Source organism: Lemur catta, chromosome 24, assembly GCF_020740605.2.
Source record: "Lemur catta isolate mLemCat1 chromosome 24, mLemCat1.pri, whole genome shotgun sequence".
Classification (NCBI taxonomy): Eukaryota; Metazoa; Chordata; class Mammalia; order Primates; family Lemuridae; genus Lemur; species Lemur catta.
The window spans coordinates 8,160,812-8,185,105 of NC_059151.1; the positions used below are offsets into that span (position 1 = coordinate 8,160,812).

At 43.8% G+C, this 24,294-nt stretch overlaps 1 protein-coding gene across 2 annotated transcripts in view; it reads left to right on the plus strand.

The window, feature by feature from the left end:
- GRID2 (glutamate ionotropic receptor delta type subunit 2) overlaps positions 1-24,007 on the plus strand; it is a 1,057,247-nt gene extending 1,033,240 nt beyond the window's left edge. The window contains exons 15-16 of one of the 2 annotated variants that reach the window (XM_045536713.1): positions 20,688-20,928; positions 23,513-24,007. In XM_045536713.1, coding sequence (XP_045392669.1) covers positions 20,688-20,928; positions 23,513-23,935 — 664 coding nt within the window. In that variant the 3' untranslated portion in view covers positions 23,936-24,007. Of the gene's footprint in view, positions 1-12,084; positions 12,301-20,687; positions 20,929-23,512 lie in introns of those variants that run through there. The other variant, XM_045536712.1, reaches the window with a different exon arrangement.
- The last annotated feature ends 287 nt before the right edge of the window (positions 24,008-24,294 follow it).

The window sequence follows — 24,294 nt, forward strand, 5'->3', positions numbered from 1 at the left end:
CAGCGCTAGCATCACCGCCTCAGCCCCACCTCAGATCATCAGGCACTGGATTCTCACAAGGAGCACAACCTAGATCCCTCCATGCACAGTTTACAGGAGGGCTCCTGCTCCTATGAGAATCTGATGCCGCCGCTGATCCGACAGGAGCAGAGCTTATGTGGTGGTGCGAGTGACGGGGAGCGGCTGTAAATACAGAGGAAGCTTCGCTTGCTCACCCACCACTCACCTCCTACTGTGCGCCCGGTTTCTGCCAGGCTGCGGACTGGCACCCTTCCATGGCTAGGGGGTTTGGGGACCGCAGTATTAAAGGCTTAGATCATACAGCTGCCGCCTCTGTAACAGTTTCTTCAACCACTTGTACCAAAGTGACCTCACTCCCCTTCTACAGAACTAGATAATGATCCTTTAAAGATCCTCCACAATGCTTTCTTTATGGAGGCTTTTTATTCTCCTCCTCCCTGCCAAAAACAAAAGAAAACAAACAAAACCCCAAGTCTTAAACTGATTGTCCTTACACAAATTGCTTTACTTCCCTGTGCCTGAGTTTTCAAATATGGAAAACTGGAGACAAAGTCAGTAACTATCCCATAGGAAGGTTTTGAGAATTACGTAAGTGACTCGCTATAGAGTGAACATTGCAGGTAAAGAGATAGGTGCTTAAGAAATGTGAGAAATATTAGCTATTAGTACTGCCAGCTGCCACCTGGTGAGCACCCAGTGCACAGTTCCCCCTCCTGAGCCCTGCCTGTTATGCAGCATCCTAAGGGAATGCATCGACGGGCAGGCTGCTGTGGCACGTCCCACAGAGCACATGGAGATCCGTGGAACGCTGCCGCCTGGCCTAGGAGCTTGTAATCCTTTGGAACAAGTAAAACCAATTGCATTGGTGAAGGGGCAAAACAGAAAATTATAAGAAGTCTTCTGGGGAAAGTTCAAAGGGTGGATAAATCAGTGGTTTCCCCAAACCTACTTTGTTATCAGAATCTCCGTGGGAAAGTGCTGTTTGCTATTTTAAAATATAGATTCCCAGCCTGAGCAAGAGCGAGACCCCTTCTCTGCTAAAAAGAGAAAAATTAGCTAGGAGTCATGGCTCGTGCCTGTAGTCCCAGCTACTCAGGAGGCTGAGGCAAGAGGCTCACTGGAGCCCAGGAGTTTGAGGTTGGGGTGAGCTACGATGGCATCACTGTACTCTAGCCTGAGTGACAAAGCAAGACTCGGTCTCAAAATACAAAGATATAGATAGATATAGATGTATAGATTCCCAGACACCAACTCAGAACTAGTAATTCAGAATCTCTGACTTGCAGCTAAGTAATCCATTTTATGGAATTCCTAAAATAGTCACATAAAATTGGGGATAAAGGCTTTCTGTTAAAAGCTAGCCTTCACCAGGCACAGATACTTTTTGTAAGAGTTAGGATGGAAGGAAGAAAGAATGATGTCACTTAAAAGAGATGAGGGAGTTTCTAGCCAGTGGCTTGAGCTTTCAGTAAAGTAGGAACCACGATCCTCTGCTGGGAATGAGACAGGGGCGAGTGCATCCCAGGGCTTGGGGAACGTAGAGAAAGTTGGACGCACTGGGGAAAGGGTTACAGGATAACTAGATGTGAATTAAACTGAGGGTCCATTATGCTGCAGTATCTCTGGCTGGAATTTCCAAGTCCAGTTTACACCTAGACTGGGGTCATTCTTTTCATATTCCCAGACACTCATAGAAATGAAAATGCACTGACGTTGTCAATAAAAGTACTTTTTTAGTATTACAAATAGATCATCAAGTATTGTGCATTCTGAGTATCAATTGAGAACCTTGTTTCCTCTGTCCAGTATAAAGTTTCAAATTTTGATCTCATGAAAAGTCTGGGAGTCAGATTCTCCTAAAAAACAAATCTACCCATTGTGCTCTTGGTCGATCTGTAGCTGGCGTCTAAATGTATGAATTCCCTAGGGCAAGAATAGACCATGATGAAACTTACGTTGGTGTTGCTTTTTGCGTCTTTTTCTTCTTGGCGAGTGAACTTTTGTTTGATTCCTCTCATTTTCCACATCAAACTCTCAGTGTTGTAATGGGGCTCCCACAGTTCCAGGCCGTTACTGGTTCTGGGGGGAAGTGCTCCTGTGGCATTATTGATTGCAGCCTTCACGAGAAGGACGATGATTTACTGTGCTGCTCCCTGTGCAGCTGTGAATTTGCTGTACATGGCAGGGCCTTCAGTGACGTCCTCAGTCTCCACCTGACAGGAGATCTGGAGAGTGAGCTCGTTGCACTGAAACGAAAGTGTCCTCATCCCAAATCACATTCTGTCCCTCAAACTAAACCCAGGGCAGTGAGAGGTTAGTGAAAACATGGTTAAGGACATACTAAGGAGTGACACTGAAATTGAGGCCGTTCCCACTGTCTTCTCAAGGCCTCTAACCCTGGGCTTGTCCTCCTAAAAGCTTCATGCTGTCGTCCTCGCCACCGCCCTGTTTCCGTAGGCTCTTCACAGCGGCCTGCGTTCTCATCCCCACCCCAACACTGCATGCTCTGATTGTCTGTTTTGTCTGTCTGCTGTAACAAAACACCATAGACTGAGTGGATTAAACAACAGAAATTTATTTCTCACAGTTCTAGAGGCTGCAAAGACCAAGATCAAGGTGCTGGTCAATTTGGTTCTGGTTTGAAGACAGCCGCCTTCTTGCTCTATGCTGTATCCTCACGTGGCAAGGAGAGAGAGACAGAGACAGAGAGAGACAGAGACAGAGAGAGAGAGAAAGAGAGAGAGAGAGACAGAAAGAGAGGTCCCTTGTCTCACAGTGCACTAATCCCATCATAGGGGCTTCACCCCGAAGATCTCATCTAAATCGAATTCTCTCTCAAAGGCCCCAACTCCAAATACCATCGCATTGGGGATTAGGGCTTCAATGTATGATTTGGGAGAAGACAAAAACATTCAGTCCATAACACATTCCAACAGTGTATTTATTTCCTTGGCTAGGATATCAGAATGGGCACATGACCTTAAGCAGCACTGTGGATTTGGACTTAACCATTGTCTATGTCAGTGTTCAGTTCTGAAAAGATAAATTGAAAATCTGCTGAAAATGAACTCCACTACATCATCATGGGTGTACCACATTGGTCTTTATAATGATTATAATAATAGCTACCTGGTATTCAGAACTGAATATATGTCATATATCACGGTGAACACTTCACACACACAATACAATCTAAGATCAATATTATCCTATGCCATGGATTAGAAAAACCAAAGGTCAGAGGGGTCGTGTTACTTTGCTACTTCATTCTCAGGAAGTAATGATCCAGAATTCAACCCAACTTTGTCTAACTCTAGCACTCATACTCTTAACTGCTACATTCTCCTTCTGCAAAAATATCAGTCCTTAAATTATTTCGCCTGCTTAAAATTTCCTAAACCCTTATCTATATGTCACTGTTATTCTGTATCTTCTCTTTGGTCCCAACCATATATCACGTCTATGCCCTCCGTCCACCTGCAAGCTTGCAAATGGTTTTGTGTGTAGAATCCGTATCATCCATCTATTTTATGCTCAGCGAAACCCTAGTATATCAGAGTTGTGCCTTTTGAGCCTTCATAGCCTTAGTTTTCCATATGGGTCATATCCTGATTTACGTAAGTGAAAATGATAAGCCTGGCACAGGGTAGGGCAAGATGGAAGAGAAACTAAACAGTTAACACTGATTCTCAGAGGGATGCTGGGACTTAATGGACTCTGGCATCAGATTGTTAGATACGCTCTTCTTGGACACTGTTGGCTGCACCTTTCGTCTGCGTGCCTACAGGCAGACTTTGCCCAGAGATGAAAGAAAACGGAATCCAAATGTTGGGGAAAATAATATTTAGAAACCCAGGAACTCTGTCCAAAGTTCTCAGGCTGTGATTAGTGAAACTGTGGTAATGTCCACTCTCCTCTTTCATCTGTATTCTACCTGAGATGTTCTTCCCAGCTTTTCTTGTTTAGGCATCTTGGACCAAGACCAAATCTTTTTTTTTTTTTTTTCTTTTTCTTTTTCTTTTTGAGACAGGGTCTTGCTCTGTCACCAAGACTGGAGTGCAGTGGCATGCTCACAGCTCACTGCAGCCTCAAACTCCTGGGCTTCAGTGATCCTCCCTCCTCAGCCTCTCAAGTAGCTAGGACTATAGGTGCAAAACTACCACACCCAGCTAATTTTTTTAAAAAAAAATTGTGTAGAAATGGAGGTATTGCTATGTTACCGAGGCTTTTCTTGAACTCCTGGGCTCAAGTGATCCTCCTGCCTCAGCCTCCCAGAGTGCTGGGACTACAGCTGTGAGCCACCACGCCCAGCCAGACCAATTCATATACACGGAAGACTCTGGAAGATCTCCAGAGCCCTGTGGACCATCACCAAGACTCACTGAGCTGTAACTTGGTGCATAATGTAACAAGGAATTTAGAATCAATTCTTTCACAGTCACGCATTGCCTAAGGGGAGGATGTGTTCTGAGAAATGCCTTGTTAGGTGATTTTGTCATTGTGTGAACATCATAGAGTGCACTTACATAAACCTAGATGATACAGCCTACTATAACCTACCCAGACAGACTGTATGGTATAGCCTATTGCACCCTGGCTGCAAAACCATACTGAATACCATAGGGACTTGTAACACAATGGTAAGTATGTGTGTATCTAAACATAGAAAAGGTACAGTAAAGATATGGTCTTATAATCTTATGGGCCCACCATCATACATGGGATCTGTCGTTGACTGGAATGTTGTCATGCAGGGCGTGACTATTTTATTTCCCTCTGATGCGTGTCGCAGGTCAGGCCTCCCTGGAAGGAACAGATCAGAGTCCAAGTCCTCTTTTTCCATCACAACTATAGAAAAATTACTTCGAAATGGATTCACTATAGTCTCATAGCGTGTAGCCTCTCGTGGAGAGTCAGGCAATAAGAATAACGTCTACCGTCAAGCTGTTTCTTGCATTACCCCTGTGGTGAAGGTGGTGTGCCCATTTGCTGTCTGCGGAATGCCATTATTGCAGTGATCTGTGTAGCTTGAGGTTTCCATCAGTGGTACTTTTATCAGAGGGTATCATCCTTTCTTCCTCATCTAGAAACAAGTAGAGTGGAGTAGCTGCTATTGCTTACATACAAGGTAAAAATCCCTCACAATTGTCGAATATTCGGAGCAATTCAGTTGCAGATAAATATAACTGGCTATTCAAACATGGGGAAATAGCACTTGCACAAGTATTCATCAAGGCTCTTATAAATATTTCAGACCCTCACTTAGCTGGGTTGCTTTCATTTCTAATTCACCAGGGTTTAGAGCAGATCTGAGAGGCCGATTATGTCGGGTTTGGGGCAAAGTAGAGGAATAGCGTGCACTTTGCAAGTGCTTCCATTTCGCACGTGCACATTACTGTATTACCAGACCTCTTTCTGAATAAAGAAACCAGCTGCTCCGTCCCTGTGACAGTTGTTATCAGGACTGAATGGCTCTCAATTTTTATCAAACCTCTTCTCCGAGTTCCTGAGGCCTCCCATAATATCATCAAGTCAGTAAACACCGCCGTGCATATAGCTCTTTCTATTATCATGGAAAATAGCGCGCCGCTATCCGGGGCTGGCGCGGGAGCCAACATCCCTTTCATAACAGCCACCCATGTCCTTTTATGTAGCCACACGCGCACACAGAAAGATAGACCAGTCCCTTTATATCTGTTGGTAAATTTTCTTTCTAATAACTGCTGGAAACTTCACTCCCATAAGTATTCGTCCTGCTGGTTGGAGAAAATAGATACCTTACGGGAGGTAACAGATAAGTCTCATTAAGAAGATGGAATGGGCTCATTCCCAGCGTATCTGCCATGCGTGGGAAAGGGAAATCGTGAAGTAGGGCAGTCACGCATCAATTATCCTTTCTGCGTGGAATTAGAGGAGTCTCGCTGCTACTTTATACCATATTATGTGATTTTTTATAAATAACCATTATGTCAGAGCACTTCAGTTTGCTGCCTCATAAAAAAAAGAGCTAACACTTCAAGCTTACTGATCAGACTTATTCCTGAAACTACTGAAGGAATCTAGGTATTCTATTTAAAATTTATGTTCCTACTCAAGGTGTAAGGTTTATGGCAATGAAAGTGAAAAGAAAGTCAGACAGAGTGGGGGCCAAACAAACGTGGCATTTATTAAGCGCTCCCGGGCGAGGGTCATGGGTCCCACAGAATGGGGCCAGGGGACTAAAGCAAGGGGATTTACATGAGGCGAGGGGAGGGGGCTCCTTTGAGAATTGCAGCATTTGCTGTTTTTTGGCCCGGGCTTAAGGACCCGGCAGGCAGGATGCCATCCAACTTGGTACTAACAGCAGCGGGATATAGCTTGGCCACGGACTGAATGCTCAGCTAGCAGTGACAGTGAGAGGATGTGGGTTCAGCTTTGGCTATGTCAGGGGAGGGGGCTGGCTGTCGCCCCTAAGGGAACTTCTGGGGAAGGGGTTTTGTGGCCACCAGCCTTACATTCCAGCCTTTTTGTGATAGGGGGCGCTGCGTCCTCTGGCTACTTCCTGCCGAACGGGGTCGTAGTTAGGGGCAGAGGCCGGAGCGGTGAGAGTGGGGGTGTAAAAGCAGCTGATTTACCGTGACCCGAGAGAGAGTTCCTGTAAGCCGAGCTGGCAAACCGTAAGAGACAGGGAGCAGAGAGAAAACTTAGGCAAATGGGTCCAACAGGGGCAACAGCCAGGTGGCTAGTGGGGAGGGATCCAGGCCAGAGGAGATGTGTCCTGGCGACGCGGGTGGCGCGGGTCTGGCGGAGAGCGGTCAGTCTGTCAGTGTTTGGCTCTAGCAGACCTGACTCGTTGCCGTAGTAGCAGCATTCTTCGCGCAGGAAGATGCAGGTGCCTCCGTTTTTGGCCGTGAGCAGGTCTAAAGCCCTTCGGTTTGGGGGAGTGACCTGAGCTAGCGAGGTCAGCTGTCTCTGGAATGAGGCTAAAGATGCTGATGTGGTTTCAAGGGTGACCTGTAGGCGACCTGCAAAGTCCTGGGCGGAAGGAACGCTGTGACCTGAGGCCGCAGTGGAGGATGCTAAGGTGAGACCAGCCGTAACCAGTAAGAACATGGCTCGTCAGGGCCGGGGCCCCAGGAGCAGCCATCCAAATTCAGACTCACCGTATAAGGTCCGTTAGGAACCACCATGACAGGGAAGCAAGGACCTGGGGTGGATGTGTTGGCACAGCGAGTGAGCATTCCACTGCACCAGAAGGACTGTCCCGAGACAGTGGGGGCGGCTGTATTAATGGTGTCTGCATAAGGCTGACCGGTGGGCTCTGGCCCCCACAGCGGTATATGAGTGACCGGGGAAGAGCATGAGGGAACAGGCGTAGGGGTTGGGATGGTTTGCGGGTAAGAGTGATTCAGAGGGACAGTCGCCAGTAGCGGTTGTTGAAGTGAGGCACAGAGGAAACAGTGGGAGATAAGAGGGAGTTCAGAAAGGCTGGGGCTTGCTGCAGAACATCTGCCCAGGAGGAGAGAATCGTGGCGGGATTTGATAGGAAGGTGACTGGCCAAGATCTGTTCTGCCTGAAGAATGTTGGCAGAGACCTGGTGGGAGTAGGGTGGCGAGGCACCCTGGGGCGGAGACTGTTTGATGCAGGAGATGTGATGCCAGGAACCGGTGGGGTGTCCAGGAGTGTGACAGCTGCAGGTGTTGTTGAAACGACCGTGTGGGGCCCCGTCCACCTGGGCTCAAGAGGCTTGGGATGGAGAGTTTTAAGAAGTACTGAGTCGCCGGGCTGTGTACCCCTGTGAGAGCTGTCGGAGTCAGTCTGTCGTGGCTGAGGCAGATACCTGTCTGCATGGGCCTGAGGAGAGACAGACATGGGAGACAGGAGGCCAGAGGCGGGGGCTGGGCTGGAAGGTGGGGGCTGATGAGGAAAGGCCGGCTGTACACGAGTTCGAAAGGGCCAAGGTAGGTAGGATGCCGAGGGGCTGCCCGGATCCGGGTGAGAGCTAAGGGCAAAAGGTCAAGCCATGATCGGCGGGTCTCAATGATGAGTTTGGTGAGGTGGTCTTTGATTAGTCTGTTAGCCCTTTCCACCTTCCCTGAGGACTGAGGCCTGTAGGGAACATGAAGTTTCCACCCGGTATCGAGCCCCACAGACATGAGGAACGACCTTAGAAATGAAAGCAGGGCCATGGTCAGACTGCATGGAGGCAGGAAGGCCGAAGCGTGGGACAATCTCAGTAATGAGAGTGGAGGCGACAGCAGCAGCAGTCTGGTTGGCGGTGGGGAAGGCTTCAGCCCAGCCCGTAAAGGTAACTACCGGTGGTAAAAGACATTTGACACGTCTGTGAGGTGGCCTATGAGTGAAATCGACCTGCCAGTCTTGTCCGGGGAGGTGACCGTGCATCTGGTGGGTGGACACAGGGGGGTTGAGACCCCCTTCAGGGTTAACAGAGGCACACATGTCACAGTCCGAGCAAACAGTTTTGAAGAGAGAATATAGGGCAGGGTGTGAAAATAGAGACTGTAAGAGGTGGGAGAGGCCGTTAGTGCCGATATGTAGTGAGGAGGGGACCTGCCCAACGAGTTCCAGGGCCTGTGCCTCAGGGAGAGCCAGCTTGCCGTCCTTAAGAAGGACCCACCCCTCGGTGGTGGTTGATCCCCCCTGGGCCAGAAGGCTGTCGCGCTCCTCTGGAGTGTAGCGAGGCTGGAGGGAACGAACGGAAAGGCAAAGAAGAGGAGTCGGACTAGGGTGTTTTAGGAATGTTGGGCTGCGGGCGACATAGTTGTTTCCCTTAGTGACAGGGGACCCGTCTGGTGTCCCTTGCAGTGTATGATAGCTAATTGGGTGGGTAACTGAAGGGCCTCGAGCAGATGGGAGATAAGGGTGGCGTTAATAACAGGGGAGCCCTTGTGGAGAGAAAGCCCCATCCTCTCCATATGGCAGCATGGCAGTGAGCTATCATCAGCACATACTTGGAGTCCGTGTAAATATTTACACTCCTGCCTTGGGCCAGGTGTAAGGCTCGGGTGGGAGCAGTGAGTCCTGCATGTTGCGAGGTGGTGCCCTCCGGAAGTCGGGCGGCTTCTGTTACCTGAGAGGCAGAGAATGGCATAGGCTGCCCGGCGTTTGCCGTCCTCACCTGTGACCGAGCTGCCATCAACAAAGACAGTTAAGTCTGCCACAGGGAGTGGCTTGTCTGACAGATCGGGTCTAGGGGTAGTGGAGGCTTCAGATCGGGTCTAGGGGTAGTGGAGGCTTCAACCATCTCTGAGCAGGAGTGTGAGGACAGGGTTAGGCAGGGGATGGGGAGCAGAGTGGCGGGGTTTAGAGAGAGGGGTTGATACACAGCAATAGTGGGATTTTCCACAAACAAGAGATGGAATTCCTGTAGCCTAGTCGGAGCGGGGAGGGCTAAAGAGTGGTGAGGGTCCCTCCTTCACCTGTGCTACTCGCTTCTCATTTCTCACCTTACTCCAAAAAGCTCTTCCTACGCTGGCCGTCCTTCCCAAACCAAGGCGCGTGGACCTGCACAGCAGCAAATTGCGGGTTAACATCCAAGACACAGTTTCTGCTTAGGTTTCTTCCCCATTTATAGAAACATTACAGCACATTCAGATTCATGATGGAAAGAAGCAAGTAGAATTCACTGTCTAAAATGTCTCAAATGAAGAGAAATATTGGTTCCCTATGGTTCTAGTCACCTCAAGAAAAGTTCATGTTATGTTATTGTCTTAACACTCTTTACTAAAAAAATCAAAACACTATATCAGAGTTGAATAATGCTAAACATAATACATCCAAAAAGTTAAAATACAATTTTTTTAAATCTTTACCTTTCCATCTATGAAAATGTTAGGTAAAACATAGCAATATTATTTTCCCAAAGTTGTACTAGTATTGATCAACTCTTGACAAAGAGTTTTAAGTGCACTGAATTTATCTACCAACTTTAATACAAATACGCCCTGAGTTTTTTTAAACATCTGTATCAATGCACAACCTCTAACTTAGGAGATGGCATTTGTATCATAAAGGAATTCTCCAGTTATGAAAGTAAAGCCAACCACAGCAGTTCTCAAGATAAGGAATTGCGAATTGTTATTCAATGTTTTACAAACTTAATATTCAAATGCTCAAGAGAACGTTCCTTCAAAAAGTGTCCTTCCCCATAATCTTCTCTCTTCTAACACTGGCCAGGATACACATCACAGTCTTTTCCTATTTTATACACGGCACACACTTCATGATCTCACTTATTGTAAAGTCTAGTCAGACTCAGATATGAAAATATTCATAAAACATATACAATACACTAGGCAAAATAAGTTTGACTTTCTGACACTTTTTCATAAGCATGCTGCATGTGAAAGGTCTACTTAAGAAAAGTGAAGAGTGACGCTAAACAGAGATGATCACTGCCAGTTTCTCACCGCAGAATGAAAGAATTTTTCCCCTTTACCCTATAACCCAAATATCACACTGAGCTTAAGGATGAAGCTGACATTTTAAAAGATCACCAGAAGTGTTCTCTTTCCAATTGCAATTATGCCCTCTATCTCAGTGGGAGCCACTGTCCGGGTCTTCTCAGCTCTCTAGCGTCTTCCTGGCTTGTTTTCATTATCCTGATTATCTATTCATTTGCCGCCCAGCACTCATTTTATGAAAGATCATGTCTGCCATTTCTATAATGAGTGCTTGACTTTTACTGCCAGCATAAACACATAAAATATATAATAATTAAAGTTCACTACTCACCAAAGTCTTGAGAATCCATCATGTTCCTAATTTGATTTTTCAAGCAATTGCTTCTCTGTGAACAGGGCTGATTCTGTCCCCGTAGGCAGTTCAAGACGTATGGTTGAAGGAGACGACTCTAACCTAGAGCCATCAATTTGAACGGGCACCATGTATTTCAACTTTAAGGTCCATCTTCAACCAAATAACATCTCTATAAATTATGATAGCTCTTAGAGCCAATAAAAATCTCATCAATATTTGAACATAAAAATTGTTCTACATATGAAAGATAAAATAATGCAGTTTTCAAAATATTTGAGTGTTATTTGCTAAACAGTGTATCTTTTATGGAGGATTGTTTAAACTCTAAGGAGAGAGTTCATTGGGATAACTATGGAAGCCTGCGTAAGTAATATATTAATAGATCGGAAACCTCTCAGTAAGGTGGCTTATGCTGAGTAAGGACAGGTCTCAGAGCACCACTTCCTTATTTTGAACACACTTCCTTGCTTTGATAACACTGGCAAAGTCCCCTAAGTGCCTCATGATAATGAATTCATTGGATGTTTGCTCTAATCGCAGAGATTAATGAACTCATGGGTGGTTCTCTGGGGACATCAGGTTGTGTCACACAAAGTGTAACATTTGTAAATGGATACAATGGAATTTCCATTAGCCAAGGGCCTTGAGTAGCAAATTCTCAGTTAGTAAAGAAGCAGGAGATAAAGAGGCAGCTTCTATTTATACAGATTTTCTTTAGGGATAAAAAGATGTTGATGGTGTTTTCAAAAAAAAAAAAAAGTGCAGAAAGCAGAAGACCTGAGTTTGAAAGCTGAATGGATCACTTACCAGCTGTGTGGCCTCGGGAATTTTTTCTTTACCTCTGCTGTGAGAGGAGGACTTAGTAACATCAGCCTTCTTAAAGCCTTTTACAGAAATAAAGGGAGAGGAGTGGTGAAGTGATCGATCAGTCAGTCAGTCAATATAATTCCTCCCTCACAAGATTATTTTAAGAAGTAAATCAAACAATAAGCAATGTTTTTGATAAGTGCTTTATAATCTGCAGCATTATGCATGCATTTATGATTGCTATATTTTCTTTTTAGAAAATAGATATTCTGGATAAAGTTTCCAGTTATTTTCCCATACACAGAAAAATGGATGCCTTAGTTACTAGGTTGCTTAGTTACTTAGTAACATTAGTTCCTCTATAAGGACGTAGACATTGTTTTCTGAATAAAAAAACCAGATCTGACCAATTACATATGTTATCAAATTATCTTTTCCAAATTTGAAAGTGAGATATCAGGTTTGAAACAACACAGGAAACTTCTCTTTTTATACAGGTCTCTGACGGGCAGCAGCCTTCGACAATAACTGAGTTTATAATTAAATCCAGCCCTGCGGAATCATCCCTGGCGTGGGGAGCCGTGCTGGCCACTTCACCTCCCTGGGCAGCAGTTAAATATGATCTCATCTTTCTCTTTAAGTGTGTACAGTAATTCTTCATCAACCCTGAAAAACTTCGAATTAATTTATAGTACTTCTAATCACACATAATTAAAAACCATTTTTATATCTTTTGATTAAAAGAGACACCACATTTTCTGCCTCAGTCGATTGTCTTACCCATTTTTAGTAAATCATAATCGCTTCTCTGGAATTTCTGTTTTAGGAATGTAATATCTGCTCATATCCCCTTCATTGCCTAGAAAATGGTTCAGCAAATGTAGGCCTCAGATCACAAATTCTACCTGATCTAGAATAAGTAAAGCATCACTGTTTTGGAACATGGGCAGTCCCCATCTCAGGATAAATGTTCAGATGTCTATTACAGGATAATCAGAAAACCAAAGAAATTAAAAATTTGCCTTAAGGATTATGCTGCCATTGTTAATATGCAGTATGTACGTGAAATTCTTTCTTGACTTGGTCAAATGTGAAATCAACATGTGATCACTCGGTACTTAAAGACACATAGTAATAGGCATTACTACATATTAGTTCATATATTAACACAGGTGAAAGAGCACTGGAAAAAGAATCACAATCTCTGGTTCTAAAACAGACTGATACTTTCTAAGTCATTTAAGCCCTCTCAACTTTAATATCTTCGCCAGTGAAATGAAAACTTGTTGACTTCATAGAGTTATTTGCTCTGAGGGTTCCAAAATAGGTCAGCAACTCTAGCCAGCAGGCCAAATCTGGCTCCCGGCCTGTTTTTAAATAAAGCCCTTTGTTTACATACTGCCTGTGGCTGCTTTCACACTACAAAGGCAAAGTTGAGTAGCTGTGACAGAGCCCATATGGCCCGCAAAGTCTAAAATACTGGCTATCTCGCCCTTAGAAAAAGTTTGATGACCTCTGATCTAAAAGATGACATTCATGAGCTTATTCAGAATACCAGGAGATATTATGAACCTGCATGATATTAGGCAATTTTAGTGGATTAGACGTCAGCAACTGACATTGGATCAACTAACCACAAGAACTAGCTAAACGTTCAATTTAAACGATGGAAGTAACTTCTAATAGTATCCCTTAGGCTATTTGGTATTACTGACGTATTAGTTATTATCAATAAATACTTGTGGCATTTAACTGACCACTAAGAGATTTTACTTAAGAGAAATAATTGATTAATGCCTGATTCATAGGAAGTTTATAGAATTTGTTTTTACAGCTCTGATGATCAAATTGTAATATTACGTATGCCAATCAAAGCACCACTATACTTACTTGCTTAAATCTTAATTTTTGGTAAGTGCTTTTGCTTCAGTCCAAGTTTTCCAACATTTTCCAAGACTAGAACAAAAGAAATAATGAATGAATGAAAAACGTAATGAGTTGAAGTTTTTCTGAAAATCGTCTGCATGCTATTATTAAAACTTTCTCAGTAACCATGGAGAGAAAAAATTTGTGAAAACAGAAAATGAATAAATGAATTCAATAATGTGGGTATTCTGGGCCAAAATAGATCCATTCAGTGTATTAACAAAATTTTTTTTCATATATTCCCAGGTTTTTTTCTCAGTGATAATAGACATTAAACACTATTGAGTAATGGGATTCTATCCTAAATATCTTTTTAATTTTGATTGCATAAAACTCACAAGCACGTACAGATAAAGTATTTTTGAAATATTAAAATGGTGTATTTTGGGAAAAAAAATGAACAAATTAATTGGTGTATTCTGTGGGAAAAAATAAATAAAATGGTGTATTTCATCCTCACCAATTCTTAGCTCCAAGTTGCCTCAGTACTTCCAAGTTGAAGAAATGCCTGGGACGTCTCATATCAGAGTTTCTGTGACATGTAGTGAGAATGCTCTTTCACCATGACAGGCCAAGAAGCTCGAAGACCTAGGATGTCAGAAGGACATTGGAGAGAGAAAAGGAAGCTTCTCCTCTTCCAGCCAGAGGTTCTTAACAGAGGAGGGACAAAGGCGAGCAGAGTGGGCTTAGGTAGATGGAAAGGCACGCCACGGGGAGAGGGCCCAAGGCTTCCCTTCCCATTGGGGTCTCTGCGGGCAGTTCCCAGGGCACTCCAAGCTCTGTAGCAACAGAGAAGACCTCAGATGGTTGAGAAGCTAGAGCCGCATGCCAGGAACAAACGAAGGTTCAGTCTTCATTCCCAGGCCCCCCTTAATCCCTTGGTGGGGTGCATGCTGACTTACAGCACCTACACCTGCCTTGGGACCCTCCTCATTGAGTAACAAGGTAACATCGTGTTAGTGTCTGAGGGGCAACAGAAATTCCCAAGGGCTGGATGAGGAAAATGGCAGAGGCCTCCCACATGCCCTACCTTGGCCAACTTGAACTCTTAAAGCCTCTGCAAACATGAGCAGCAGTCACCAATTAATTTCCAGAGACCAGACCCAGGCCCATCCCACATCAAAGGAGAACGGCCGAAGCGAATCCAAGGACCGCGAGAGAACAGCCACTGCCCTTCCTCCAGACCCCACCGTGGGGCTAGAACCCTGTGCCCCATAAACCCTGGTGCCATCTTGAAAGAAGAGCAAAGGATGATGAAAGGAATTGGAAGGACTGAGTAACTCTCTCGAGCATATTGAACTAAAGCTAGAGACATGTGAAATTATTAGATCAGATTAAATTTTAAATCATACCGAGCTAAATTTAGTTCTGTTCGCGCTGCTCCGTGGGCACAGTCCTCCTGAGGAAGATCAATTAAGTTATAGAGAAAAGCTACATTTTCTTTGCACACCCAAATTGTGGCATGAATAAATTTGCAATCACACTATAATTATAATTACATTGTTTGGTTTAGAGGAAGTATGGTGATGACAATCTTATTCAGGGTCTAACAAATCTCCGAAACTAAAAGGCTTTTCTCTGAGTAGCTGGATGCCAGAGGCTGTGTGAGGTGGTGGGGAGAAAGGTGCTGGAAGACAGAGCTGAGTTCTAGGCCCAGCTCGATGAGTCGCTAGAAAACTAGCTTCATCTCAACAGCAGTGAGACTGCGTGTTCAATGTCCAAAATGTAGAGAATTATTATTCTATATTACTCAGTCTCCTCATCTATAAAATGGGGACAGGGAAAGAGAAGAAAGAGTGTTTGCAGTCTTTTCCGTTCTAATAGTTTATGCTTCTAGGAGGTAGAAAGCTGATCAAAAAAGAGTCACAAGAGTTTTTACAAATATGGCCTGAAAAAGGAATTTCTGCACTTACTAAAAAATAATAACAATAAAAATCCCTGATTATCCCTGAGTTTTTTCCTTGCAGAAATGACTAAAAAGGCAGGTGTCATTTTTCTTGGATAACCAGTAACTTTTTTACAGTTGGCTCAGCAGGAGTTTACCTAAGGGCCACGATTTCAAAAGAACCTATAGAGTGCTATAGTATTCAAAGACAAAAATCAGTGTTACCTGTGTAGGATTTGAAATTTGGGTCCAACTTTCAGCAACTTGTTGCAAATAAATTAATTTAAAAATCAATTCCTAGAGTAGTGATTAAAGATGGTAAGTGGTCAATAATTAGTATAAGTCTTAAACACAGATGAGGCTGTTATCTTCAAAGTAGGTAAAAAGCTTTTCAAAATGAATGCCTAAACTTGGATATTTTTATCCGAGTATGAAAGAAGAATCTTTTGATTCCCTACTTCCTTCCCCTGAAGTTTGCTCGTTTATATCAATAAAGAATTCAATGCATTCAGGATTGATCTATTAACCATCTTCAAACTGCAGTTAGGTTTTATAGACTTCTAAAATTTTTCTGTTCAGTGAGATCACAAATGTTTAATACTTTTAGACAAAAGAAGGAAATGAGATGTTCTTGTCAGTGAATCAATTATTCACTGATTCGTGTGGGCATATAACTCTCCACTAGGAGGAATGTACCAGAACAGGTCCAAAGAAAGATATGGAGTCACACATGCTAATAATAATAATTCTAGCTTTCGAGTTGTGGTAGCCTACATGCCACGTAATGAGCAAGATGCTTTTCACATGTGGTCTCGTTAATTTTTACCACAATATCCCTCAAAAGTAAGTATTGTCATCACCCTGGCGTAAAAATAGCAGAAATTTTTCTGACTACGCTCTAAGAAGAGGTTTTAGCCATCGATTATTCATCACAGCCTAATAGCTAACACTGTTGCTAGTAGTTTAAGTGTTTGCAGCAACGAAAATTCTATATTTCATGCATTTCAGATCCACAGGTTAACGATAACCACAGTAACTCTTTTCTCTCTATGAGCAAAGACTGCCATCATGTGGAAATTGTGCACATAACAAAAACATTTCATAAACCCAAATGTTTTCTTGGCACTCTAAGAATTTTGAAACTAGATTTTTACATTATTACACACACACACACACACACACCCCTCATTGTTGCTTATAATGAAAAGGTAAAGTTCTCCTTTAGGTGTGCTTTTAAGTTTCATTTAAAAGAGCCAGTGCTTTGACAAGATTTGAAAAGAAAATGTATCTCTGCATCGATTCTAAGGGTTTATCTTGTCAGTCTCTAAGGCGGTGCGTTACATTTTACTAACCTTGCTTTACTAATCCCAAAATAATAAAAAGGAAGGTGTGGCAAGACCTTTCTGATGGAATTTCCAGGAGTATTAAATTTTGTAATGAATAGTGAGATTTTATGACAGAACTCTGGGCTCAGAGAACACTTTCATTCCCTTCCAATACTTCTAGCTTGTGCCAGCCCAGGATACACTCTGGGAGTCAGCTGTGGGCCAGTCAGAGTTTGACTGAGGGAGCCCACATTCCCGTTACTGGACATCCCCAAAGATGGGGCCACCTCGCAATGCCTCAGCCACCTTGCGGCAGTGACCACAGGATTAACTGTGGCACGATCCTGCTGGAAGTCACCTCTCCCTTTTCCTGTCACCCGGCTGGCTGAACCTGCAAATTCTGAGATTACACAAATCCTTTTGAGTTAAAACCTGTAACTCCTATTAGAATTGAAATGAGTGAGGTTTAATACATGTACTTCAATCCTTATTTTTAAAGTCAAAACATTCTCCAGGTTTGGAACAAATAAGGAGACTGAGGAAGTGAATGAAACATGGGAGTCCCAGGTCCCTGGAGGAGAAAGAGCAGGCAGGCACCAGCTCCTGAGTGAACGACAGGTGAAGGGACACGAACTGGGCACTGGACGAAGCCCAAGCCTTTCTGGCAGAACGCGCAGTGGTGGGTTGGAGCAGATTTTATACCCAAGGAAATGTCTGGAATGAAGTCCCTCGTTAAGTATGTATTGAATGGATAGATGAATAAGAAGGAAACGGAATAAATCAGAAAACAGCACCAATGATAAGAAAAAAGAGTAGGTTCTGAGGGCAGGGTTCACTTACCAAAAACTCTGTTGAGCATATTCCATCAATAAATACGCACCCACTCTGTGTTAGGCAACGTGGATGGTGGTGAGTGTGATTCTAGAAAAAGGAACAGACGTTAATTAAGTAGCCACAGTTATACATGATGAAAAGTGCTATGAGGGAAAACTCTTACATTTTCCCAGACACTAATACAATGTGGTGGGAGTATATTTGTACCCAGATATATGCTCATTAAGCAAAGGCTGCTGTAGTTTCTTTTCATACCTACATGGTATAAAAGGAAACTACATGTACTTGTAAACTCAAATTTAAGAAGAATTATTTGTTCAAAGATGATTGCATTTTTCCTTCAAGGTATTCAATGGTGCTTTTATTACCTGCAGCCTTTAGGTAGGCAAATATCTAAAGGATTGGCCGTTATTATTTTTATTATCAGGGAAACAACACTTAACATAGCCCTACCTTATTAACACATTTTTTTGTTTGAGGCAGGCTGGAGTGCAGTGGTCAGATCATATAGCTCCCTGCAACCTCAGACTCCCAGGCTCAAGTGATCCTCCTGTCTCAGCCTCCCTCCCCCTCCCAAGTAGCTGAAACTACAGTCGAGGGTCACCACGCCCAGTTAATTTTTGTTGTGGTGGTGGTCTCCAATGCCTGGCCTCAAGCAACCCTCCCACCTCAGCCTCCCAAAGTTGCAAGGATTACGGGAGTGAGCCACTGTACCCGGCCCCTATTAACAGATCTTTAAGTGTACTGTTATATATAGTATGGCCAACTAGGCACACTGTTGAACAGGAGATCTTTAGAACTTACTCATCTTATGTAACTGAAACTTTGTATGCGTTGATTAGCAACGCCAACATCATCTAAACAGGATTCATAAAGAAGCCAGGCAAGTAACTTTGATGCTATGATCACATATTTGTATGACACTCAACACAGTGCTGGAAAGTTCCACAAGCATCTGCTTCTTTAGATCAAGGAATTATTTCCCAAGTGTATTCCCTGAGCCCCAGCTCCATGAGTTATTAGTATATGTTACTCAAAGAGAAAAATAAGGGAAAGGAAATGAAAGTCATAAATTTGGGAAATGCTGAGTTGAACAAAATCATACAGGTTTGGTTTTCTGCAGGTCTTCTTGGAGCCATTAATGGACTGACAACTTTGTCAATTTCCAAGAGAGTGTTTCTCGAAGTTAACGACCACAGTGTCCTTTTCTGGCTGAAGCCTTCTGGGGACTAGCTTCCTGTTCACTTTTGCAAATTCTGTAACTGCACATAACTTTGTCTAGGAGAGAGGCTGAAATGCGAGTGGCATGTAATCCTTAATATTCATAATCATTTTAGTAAATTCAATTAAAGCAGTTGCCCTCTGAGAGCAATACTCTGAGGCAAGAAAACATCAGGCAGATCAATTCCATAAGAAGCAAGAAAAAAAGCGCAGGTTGTCAGGGAAGGTACATTGCATCGTCAGTCCTGGCGTCCTGCACGGGGCACCAGGACTGAGGCTGTGGGGACATCCATGGGGGGGCGACAGGGATGGGAAACTGATGCTCGATTGCCTCTAGGGCTGGTCCACTCTTGTCTAACTCAGGTTGAATGTCGATCCAACCCCCAACACGCAAAATTTTCTCCCCTTTATCATTTTGTTCATCTAGCCATGTAATGACATGAAACAGGTAAAAAGGTAATATATCACTAAAAGTGAGTAATGTACTCCTTGCACATTGACTTAATTCTTCTTAAGTTTTAAGCAGGCTCACCCCGAATAATCCCAGACCTGGGGCAACAGTACACATACTGGTCCACATATCCTATGTCTAATCATATGAAAACTGTAAGTTAAGCTAAACACTGTTAGAAACAATATGTTCTATCATCTTATCTTGACAAGTTGTACCGTCACGATCCCTTGGAGGCCATGTTCAAATTTGTGACGAGCTGGGACGTGTGCACTGACCCGAGGGCACAGGGAGTGGGCTTCTGGGCCCTCCTCGTCCCCCCGGGCAGCTCTGTCCCGCGCAGGGAAGGGAGTCCCACACCAAGGTGTGTGCACCTGAGCTCTCGCACCGAGCTCTGCCCGCCCTCCCGCCAAACCCTGCCCTGCGGACCCAGGGTGCACCATCGCGGTAGCGTCTGCTCTCAGGAGAACAGCCCGGGGGGAGGCCTGGTGGGCCCGGGAAAAGCACTGAGCTGTTTGGCCAGGAAATTCCAGGGCCCCCTGCGGAGGGTGCCCACGCCGGCCAGGGACCCAGCCTGGGCCTGACCTCTCTCCCCCTGCGAGAAAGGGCACAGCCGGGGGAGCGTCGGAGCTAGGCTGGTCTCGGGCAGAGCCCAGGCGGTGCTTGACACTGAGACTAATTCCCATGTGACAATCGCACTTTAAAAAGCTGCAGTCTTTGCAGCCACCCCCAGGTTCGGTGGGGGAGGGGGTGCGGAGAAAAAAGAAGGAAAAGAAGAAGAAAAAAGGTATTTCTAATTTGAACTGAACTACTTCCGAAAGCCTCTGGCCAACTTTTCTTCTCGTTCTCCAAGGTAAGATTACTTCCCCTTTGGCATTAAAAAGGAAATTCGATCCGTTGCGTGAAAAACCCAAAAGGGTGTATTTTGTCAGCTTCAAACTTGTCTCAAGGCCTTCTCCCACACTGTGTTAAATAATAGAAGTGTGCTTGATTGAATTTCTTTGCGTGTAGCATATGCCAGGCGACATGATGCCAGCATCTTGCTCTAAGCAGCAGAACGTTCTTCAGAAAAGCATTACGGTCCAGAGCCTCGCTCCGTGTGGGGGGCACCGGGCCGGCAGCTGGAGACCACATGAAACAGCGCCTCCGAAATGTGATTGTGCAACACAGCGCAGCCAGCCGGGGGGGATATTGCCAATTACAGGATGAAACCGAAGAAGAAGGAAAGGAGGGAGGCTGGAGATGGCGGGGAGGGACGGGTGAAGGCAGAGAGGAAAGCACTGGGGCCCAGCCACACGGATGGCAGCGTCCCAGCGAGCCGTCTGCAGGGCGACCCCTAAACCCGTTTCCTCCCGGCAGCCGCGTCCTTCAGAGGCGAGACTGACCGGTCAGCGGGTGTGCTGTGGACCCGGGTAACCGTGTCTGCAGTAACCCGCGCTTTGTGTGCTTTACCCCAAGGATCCTGGAGCTTCAGCAGAACGGCGACATGGACATCCTGAAGCACAAGTGGTGGCCCAAGAACGGCCAGTGCGACCTGTACTCCTCGGTGGACACCAAGCAGAAAGGCGGCGCCCTGGACATCAAGAGCTTCGCAGGGGTGTTCTGCATCCTGGCCGCCGGCGTCGTGCTGTCCTGCGTCATAGCCATGCTGGAGACCTGGTGGAACAAGCGGAAAGGCTCCCGCGTCCCGTCCAAAGAGGTACCTGGCTGAGCGCTTGGCTGCGCTTTGGGGAGGGCGGGCGGGGGCTGGGGGCCAAGGGTTGGGGTGGTCACTGTTTCTTCCTTCTTTGAAGATTAAAAATAGAATTGTGAAATGGAAACATCCGTAAGACCAATATCAAGTTCCATTTTAAAATATCCCAGATCAGTGAAGAGGAGGCAATAATGTTTGAAAGACTGACAGTTTCCTGTGCCATAATGGGCTTTGTAATTCTCCCAAATCTCAGGATAGACTTTAATTCTGTGATTTTTAAAAGCCATGATTCCCTTGACCAGTTCACAGAGACGCTTACCATTTTATTTCCATTAGTTGTTTAGCGCCATAGGTAAATTACTTGTGTCTTTAAGACGGGGCCTAAAATACACAATATTACAAGTAAAAACGATCGGAATTTTCCTGTTACCACGGCCTTCCTCTACACACATGTAGATCTGTAGAAGTGACCGTACGTGGTTGGCTCTTCAGTGGCCCCAAGCTTACCAAATCTGCACCATGGAATCATCCAGAATTCAATTTTTCTCCTTTACTCTCGAGTCCTCTTAACTCCAGAGCCATAGTAATTTTTCTCTGGATATCTGGAAGAATAATTGCAGAATTACTCATATCTCTTTTAAAGTGGCATGTGCCTTGTTTTCTTTATAAATTATGGGATTTATAAATTAGAGGAAATGTGAAGTTAAAATAAACTACTTGATTCATTTATCTTCTTTCCCACAGACCAAAAGGGTGAAATGTTTTTTAGATAATCGTATTCACTAAAGCTTCGCAAACTGAAATGAAAAACAATCTGAATTTGCTAAACGATTTGATTTGATGGATAGTTTCAAAGAAAGTTCTAAACTTTCTATAACTAGAACTTGGCTAACTAACTGATGCCTAAGGCGAATCCTGAAAGGATCTGCTTTAATGCACAAATGAAAATGACTTCTCATTTGCGTCTGAATTTTTGCATGTTAATGTATTCTTCCAAACAGACTGTTTTCTAAAGTAGTCTAAGGATTCCTTCCCACCACCTTAAATGCAAAACTGATCAGCACCATTTCTAAGGAAATGTTTGGCTTGGCAAAGATGAATCTTAGCTTCCTACCGGTGTGAATGGTCATACATTCTACATTAGTGGAGAACGAATTAAAAGTTAATCAAGTTTTATCGTAGGGTTTTCTTTGTGAAATTAGCTTCTGGTATCTCTGTTGACATTGATTCCGTGCAAAAGACCACATTAATGCAACATTACGGCCGAGACTTCATAGTCTCAAAAATCTGAAAATTAAGGACTCCCCAAGCCCCTTATATTTTGAGTTACTATATCTGATATTAAATTTTTGCATGATTATCTCTGTTGATGGATGATTACATTACAGTTGCTGTGGGAACCATAAAATTATATGTCTCAACCCCCTAAAGTCTCAGTGATAATATTGCATTAATGGATATTTTTTATTGGGTTTTGAAATGAGAAAGGAGAAAGAGAAAAACAGTGATGCACATCAGAATATTTTTCACTGAGGAACACTATAACAGCACAATGGAAAAAATACATACTCCATTCTAACTCTTGACAGCTAATCAAATCCTACGAACAAATATTTTCTCCTCTTATGATTAATAGATATTTAAAATCCTCATTAATTTATTGAGCTGCTTGGCTATAAATAACACTTCCAGTTTTGTTTTTTAAACATTGGACTGTAATACTCACTTTCAGTGAAAATCCTAAGGGATTTATGAAGGAGTCTCAACTCCAGCAATCTGAGATCTTACTTCTTTTCGTTTATTAAGTGCTTTCTTACCAAGATGCCATTAGCATAGCTTACAGCATCTTTGGTTTAGAGGTTATTTAGCATAAAGCTGGCCCTAAACTACAGCTATCACTCACAGGTCCTGACTTGAAGGGGTCTCCAAGTATCCTGTTGACCTCAGAATATCGCCTGATTCAGATACTAGATTACTTGAGTGTGTGAAATCCCGGAATTAGAAATTGATTCTCTTGTGTTGAGTGTGTTGCTCTTTCTAAACTATCTCACATGTCTCTGGCCTACAAGAAATAACACTTTAACAGTCACTAACACTTTAGTACGATATAGCGTACTGAATTACTTTCCTTCAAGAATGGAAAGTTAAGGTTAGGAGTAAGTGGTTGAAAGGAACAAAAATTTAACTTAGAATGAGACACCCTGAAAAAGGAGGAAGGATAAATAAAGCGGTGGGGGGCAGAGTTGCCAAAACCATACTTTCTATTTGTAGAGTTTTACCTGAGCCTGTCTCTTCTAGAATGCCAATCACCCATCTACTGCTCCCGAATCTTTGTAGTTGCATGTGGTGTATGCTCATTTTAGAATTTTTACTGCAAGAAAAATATTATAGATAACCTTATCTCCAAATCATATTGGTATCCCCAGAATCTAGCACAGTGCCTGGCTCATATTAGGTGCTCAATAAATATTTGTTGAATGAATAAAACCCCAAAGTTCAGTTAATTACTTGTTTGCTGAACTACTTTTTATTTTTTAACCATGGAAGCCAGTACTGATGAGAACCTTATCTTCTTTTTCTTCATCTCCAGGATGACAAGGAAATTGACCTGGAGCACCTCCATAGACGTGTAAATAGCTTGTGCACAGATGACGACAGCCCCCATAAACAGTTTTCCACCTCGTCAATTGACTTGACCCCTCTGGACATTGACACTTTGCCAACACGACAAGCACTGGAGCAAATCAGTGATTTCAGGAACACTCACATCACCACCACAACCTTTATCCCAGAGCAGATCCAGACTCTTAGCCGCACACTGTCGGCTAAAGCTGCCTCTGGGTTCACTTTTGGCAACGTGCCTGAGCACCGAACTGGCCCTTTTAGGCACAGGGCACCTAATGGGGGCTTTTTCAGGAGTCCTATAAAAACAATGTCATCTATTCCTTATCAACCAACTCCTAACTTGGGGCTCAATCTGGGCAATGATCCAGACCGAGGCACCTCCATATGACAGCATCAGACAGAATCTCGCCACCGTTTCTTTTTAGGACTCCCTTTGCAAGGAGCAACTGTAATATTGTGGGACTAACATGGATGTAACTTTAAAAAAAAAAAAATCAGGATTATTAGTAACAGTTCTAGTTTTTTCTCCCCACCCTCTCCCTCCTCTCTTGCCTCTATTTTTTTCTCTCTCTTTTCCCCTCTCCTCCCATACATTTCTTTCCACTTTTTTTCATTACTCAACTTGTTCCCCCAGAATGTAGTATACTAGGATCCTATTAGTCTGCTTTTCATATACTGTACATCAAGTATAGGAAATGTGCACTGAGTATACTAAAGGTGTATGCAGGATTAATTTTACATAAAGGC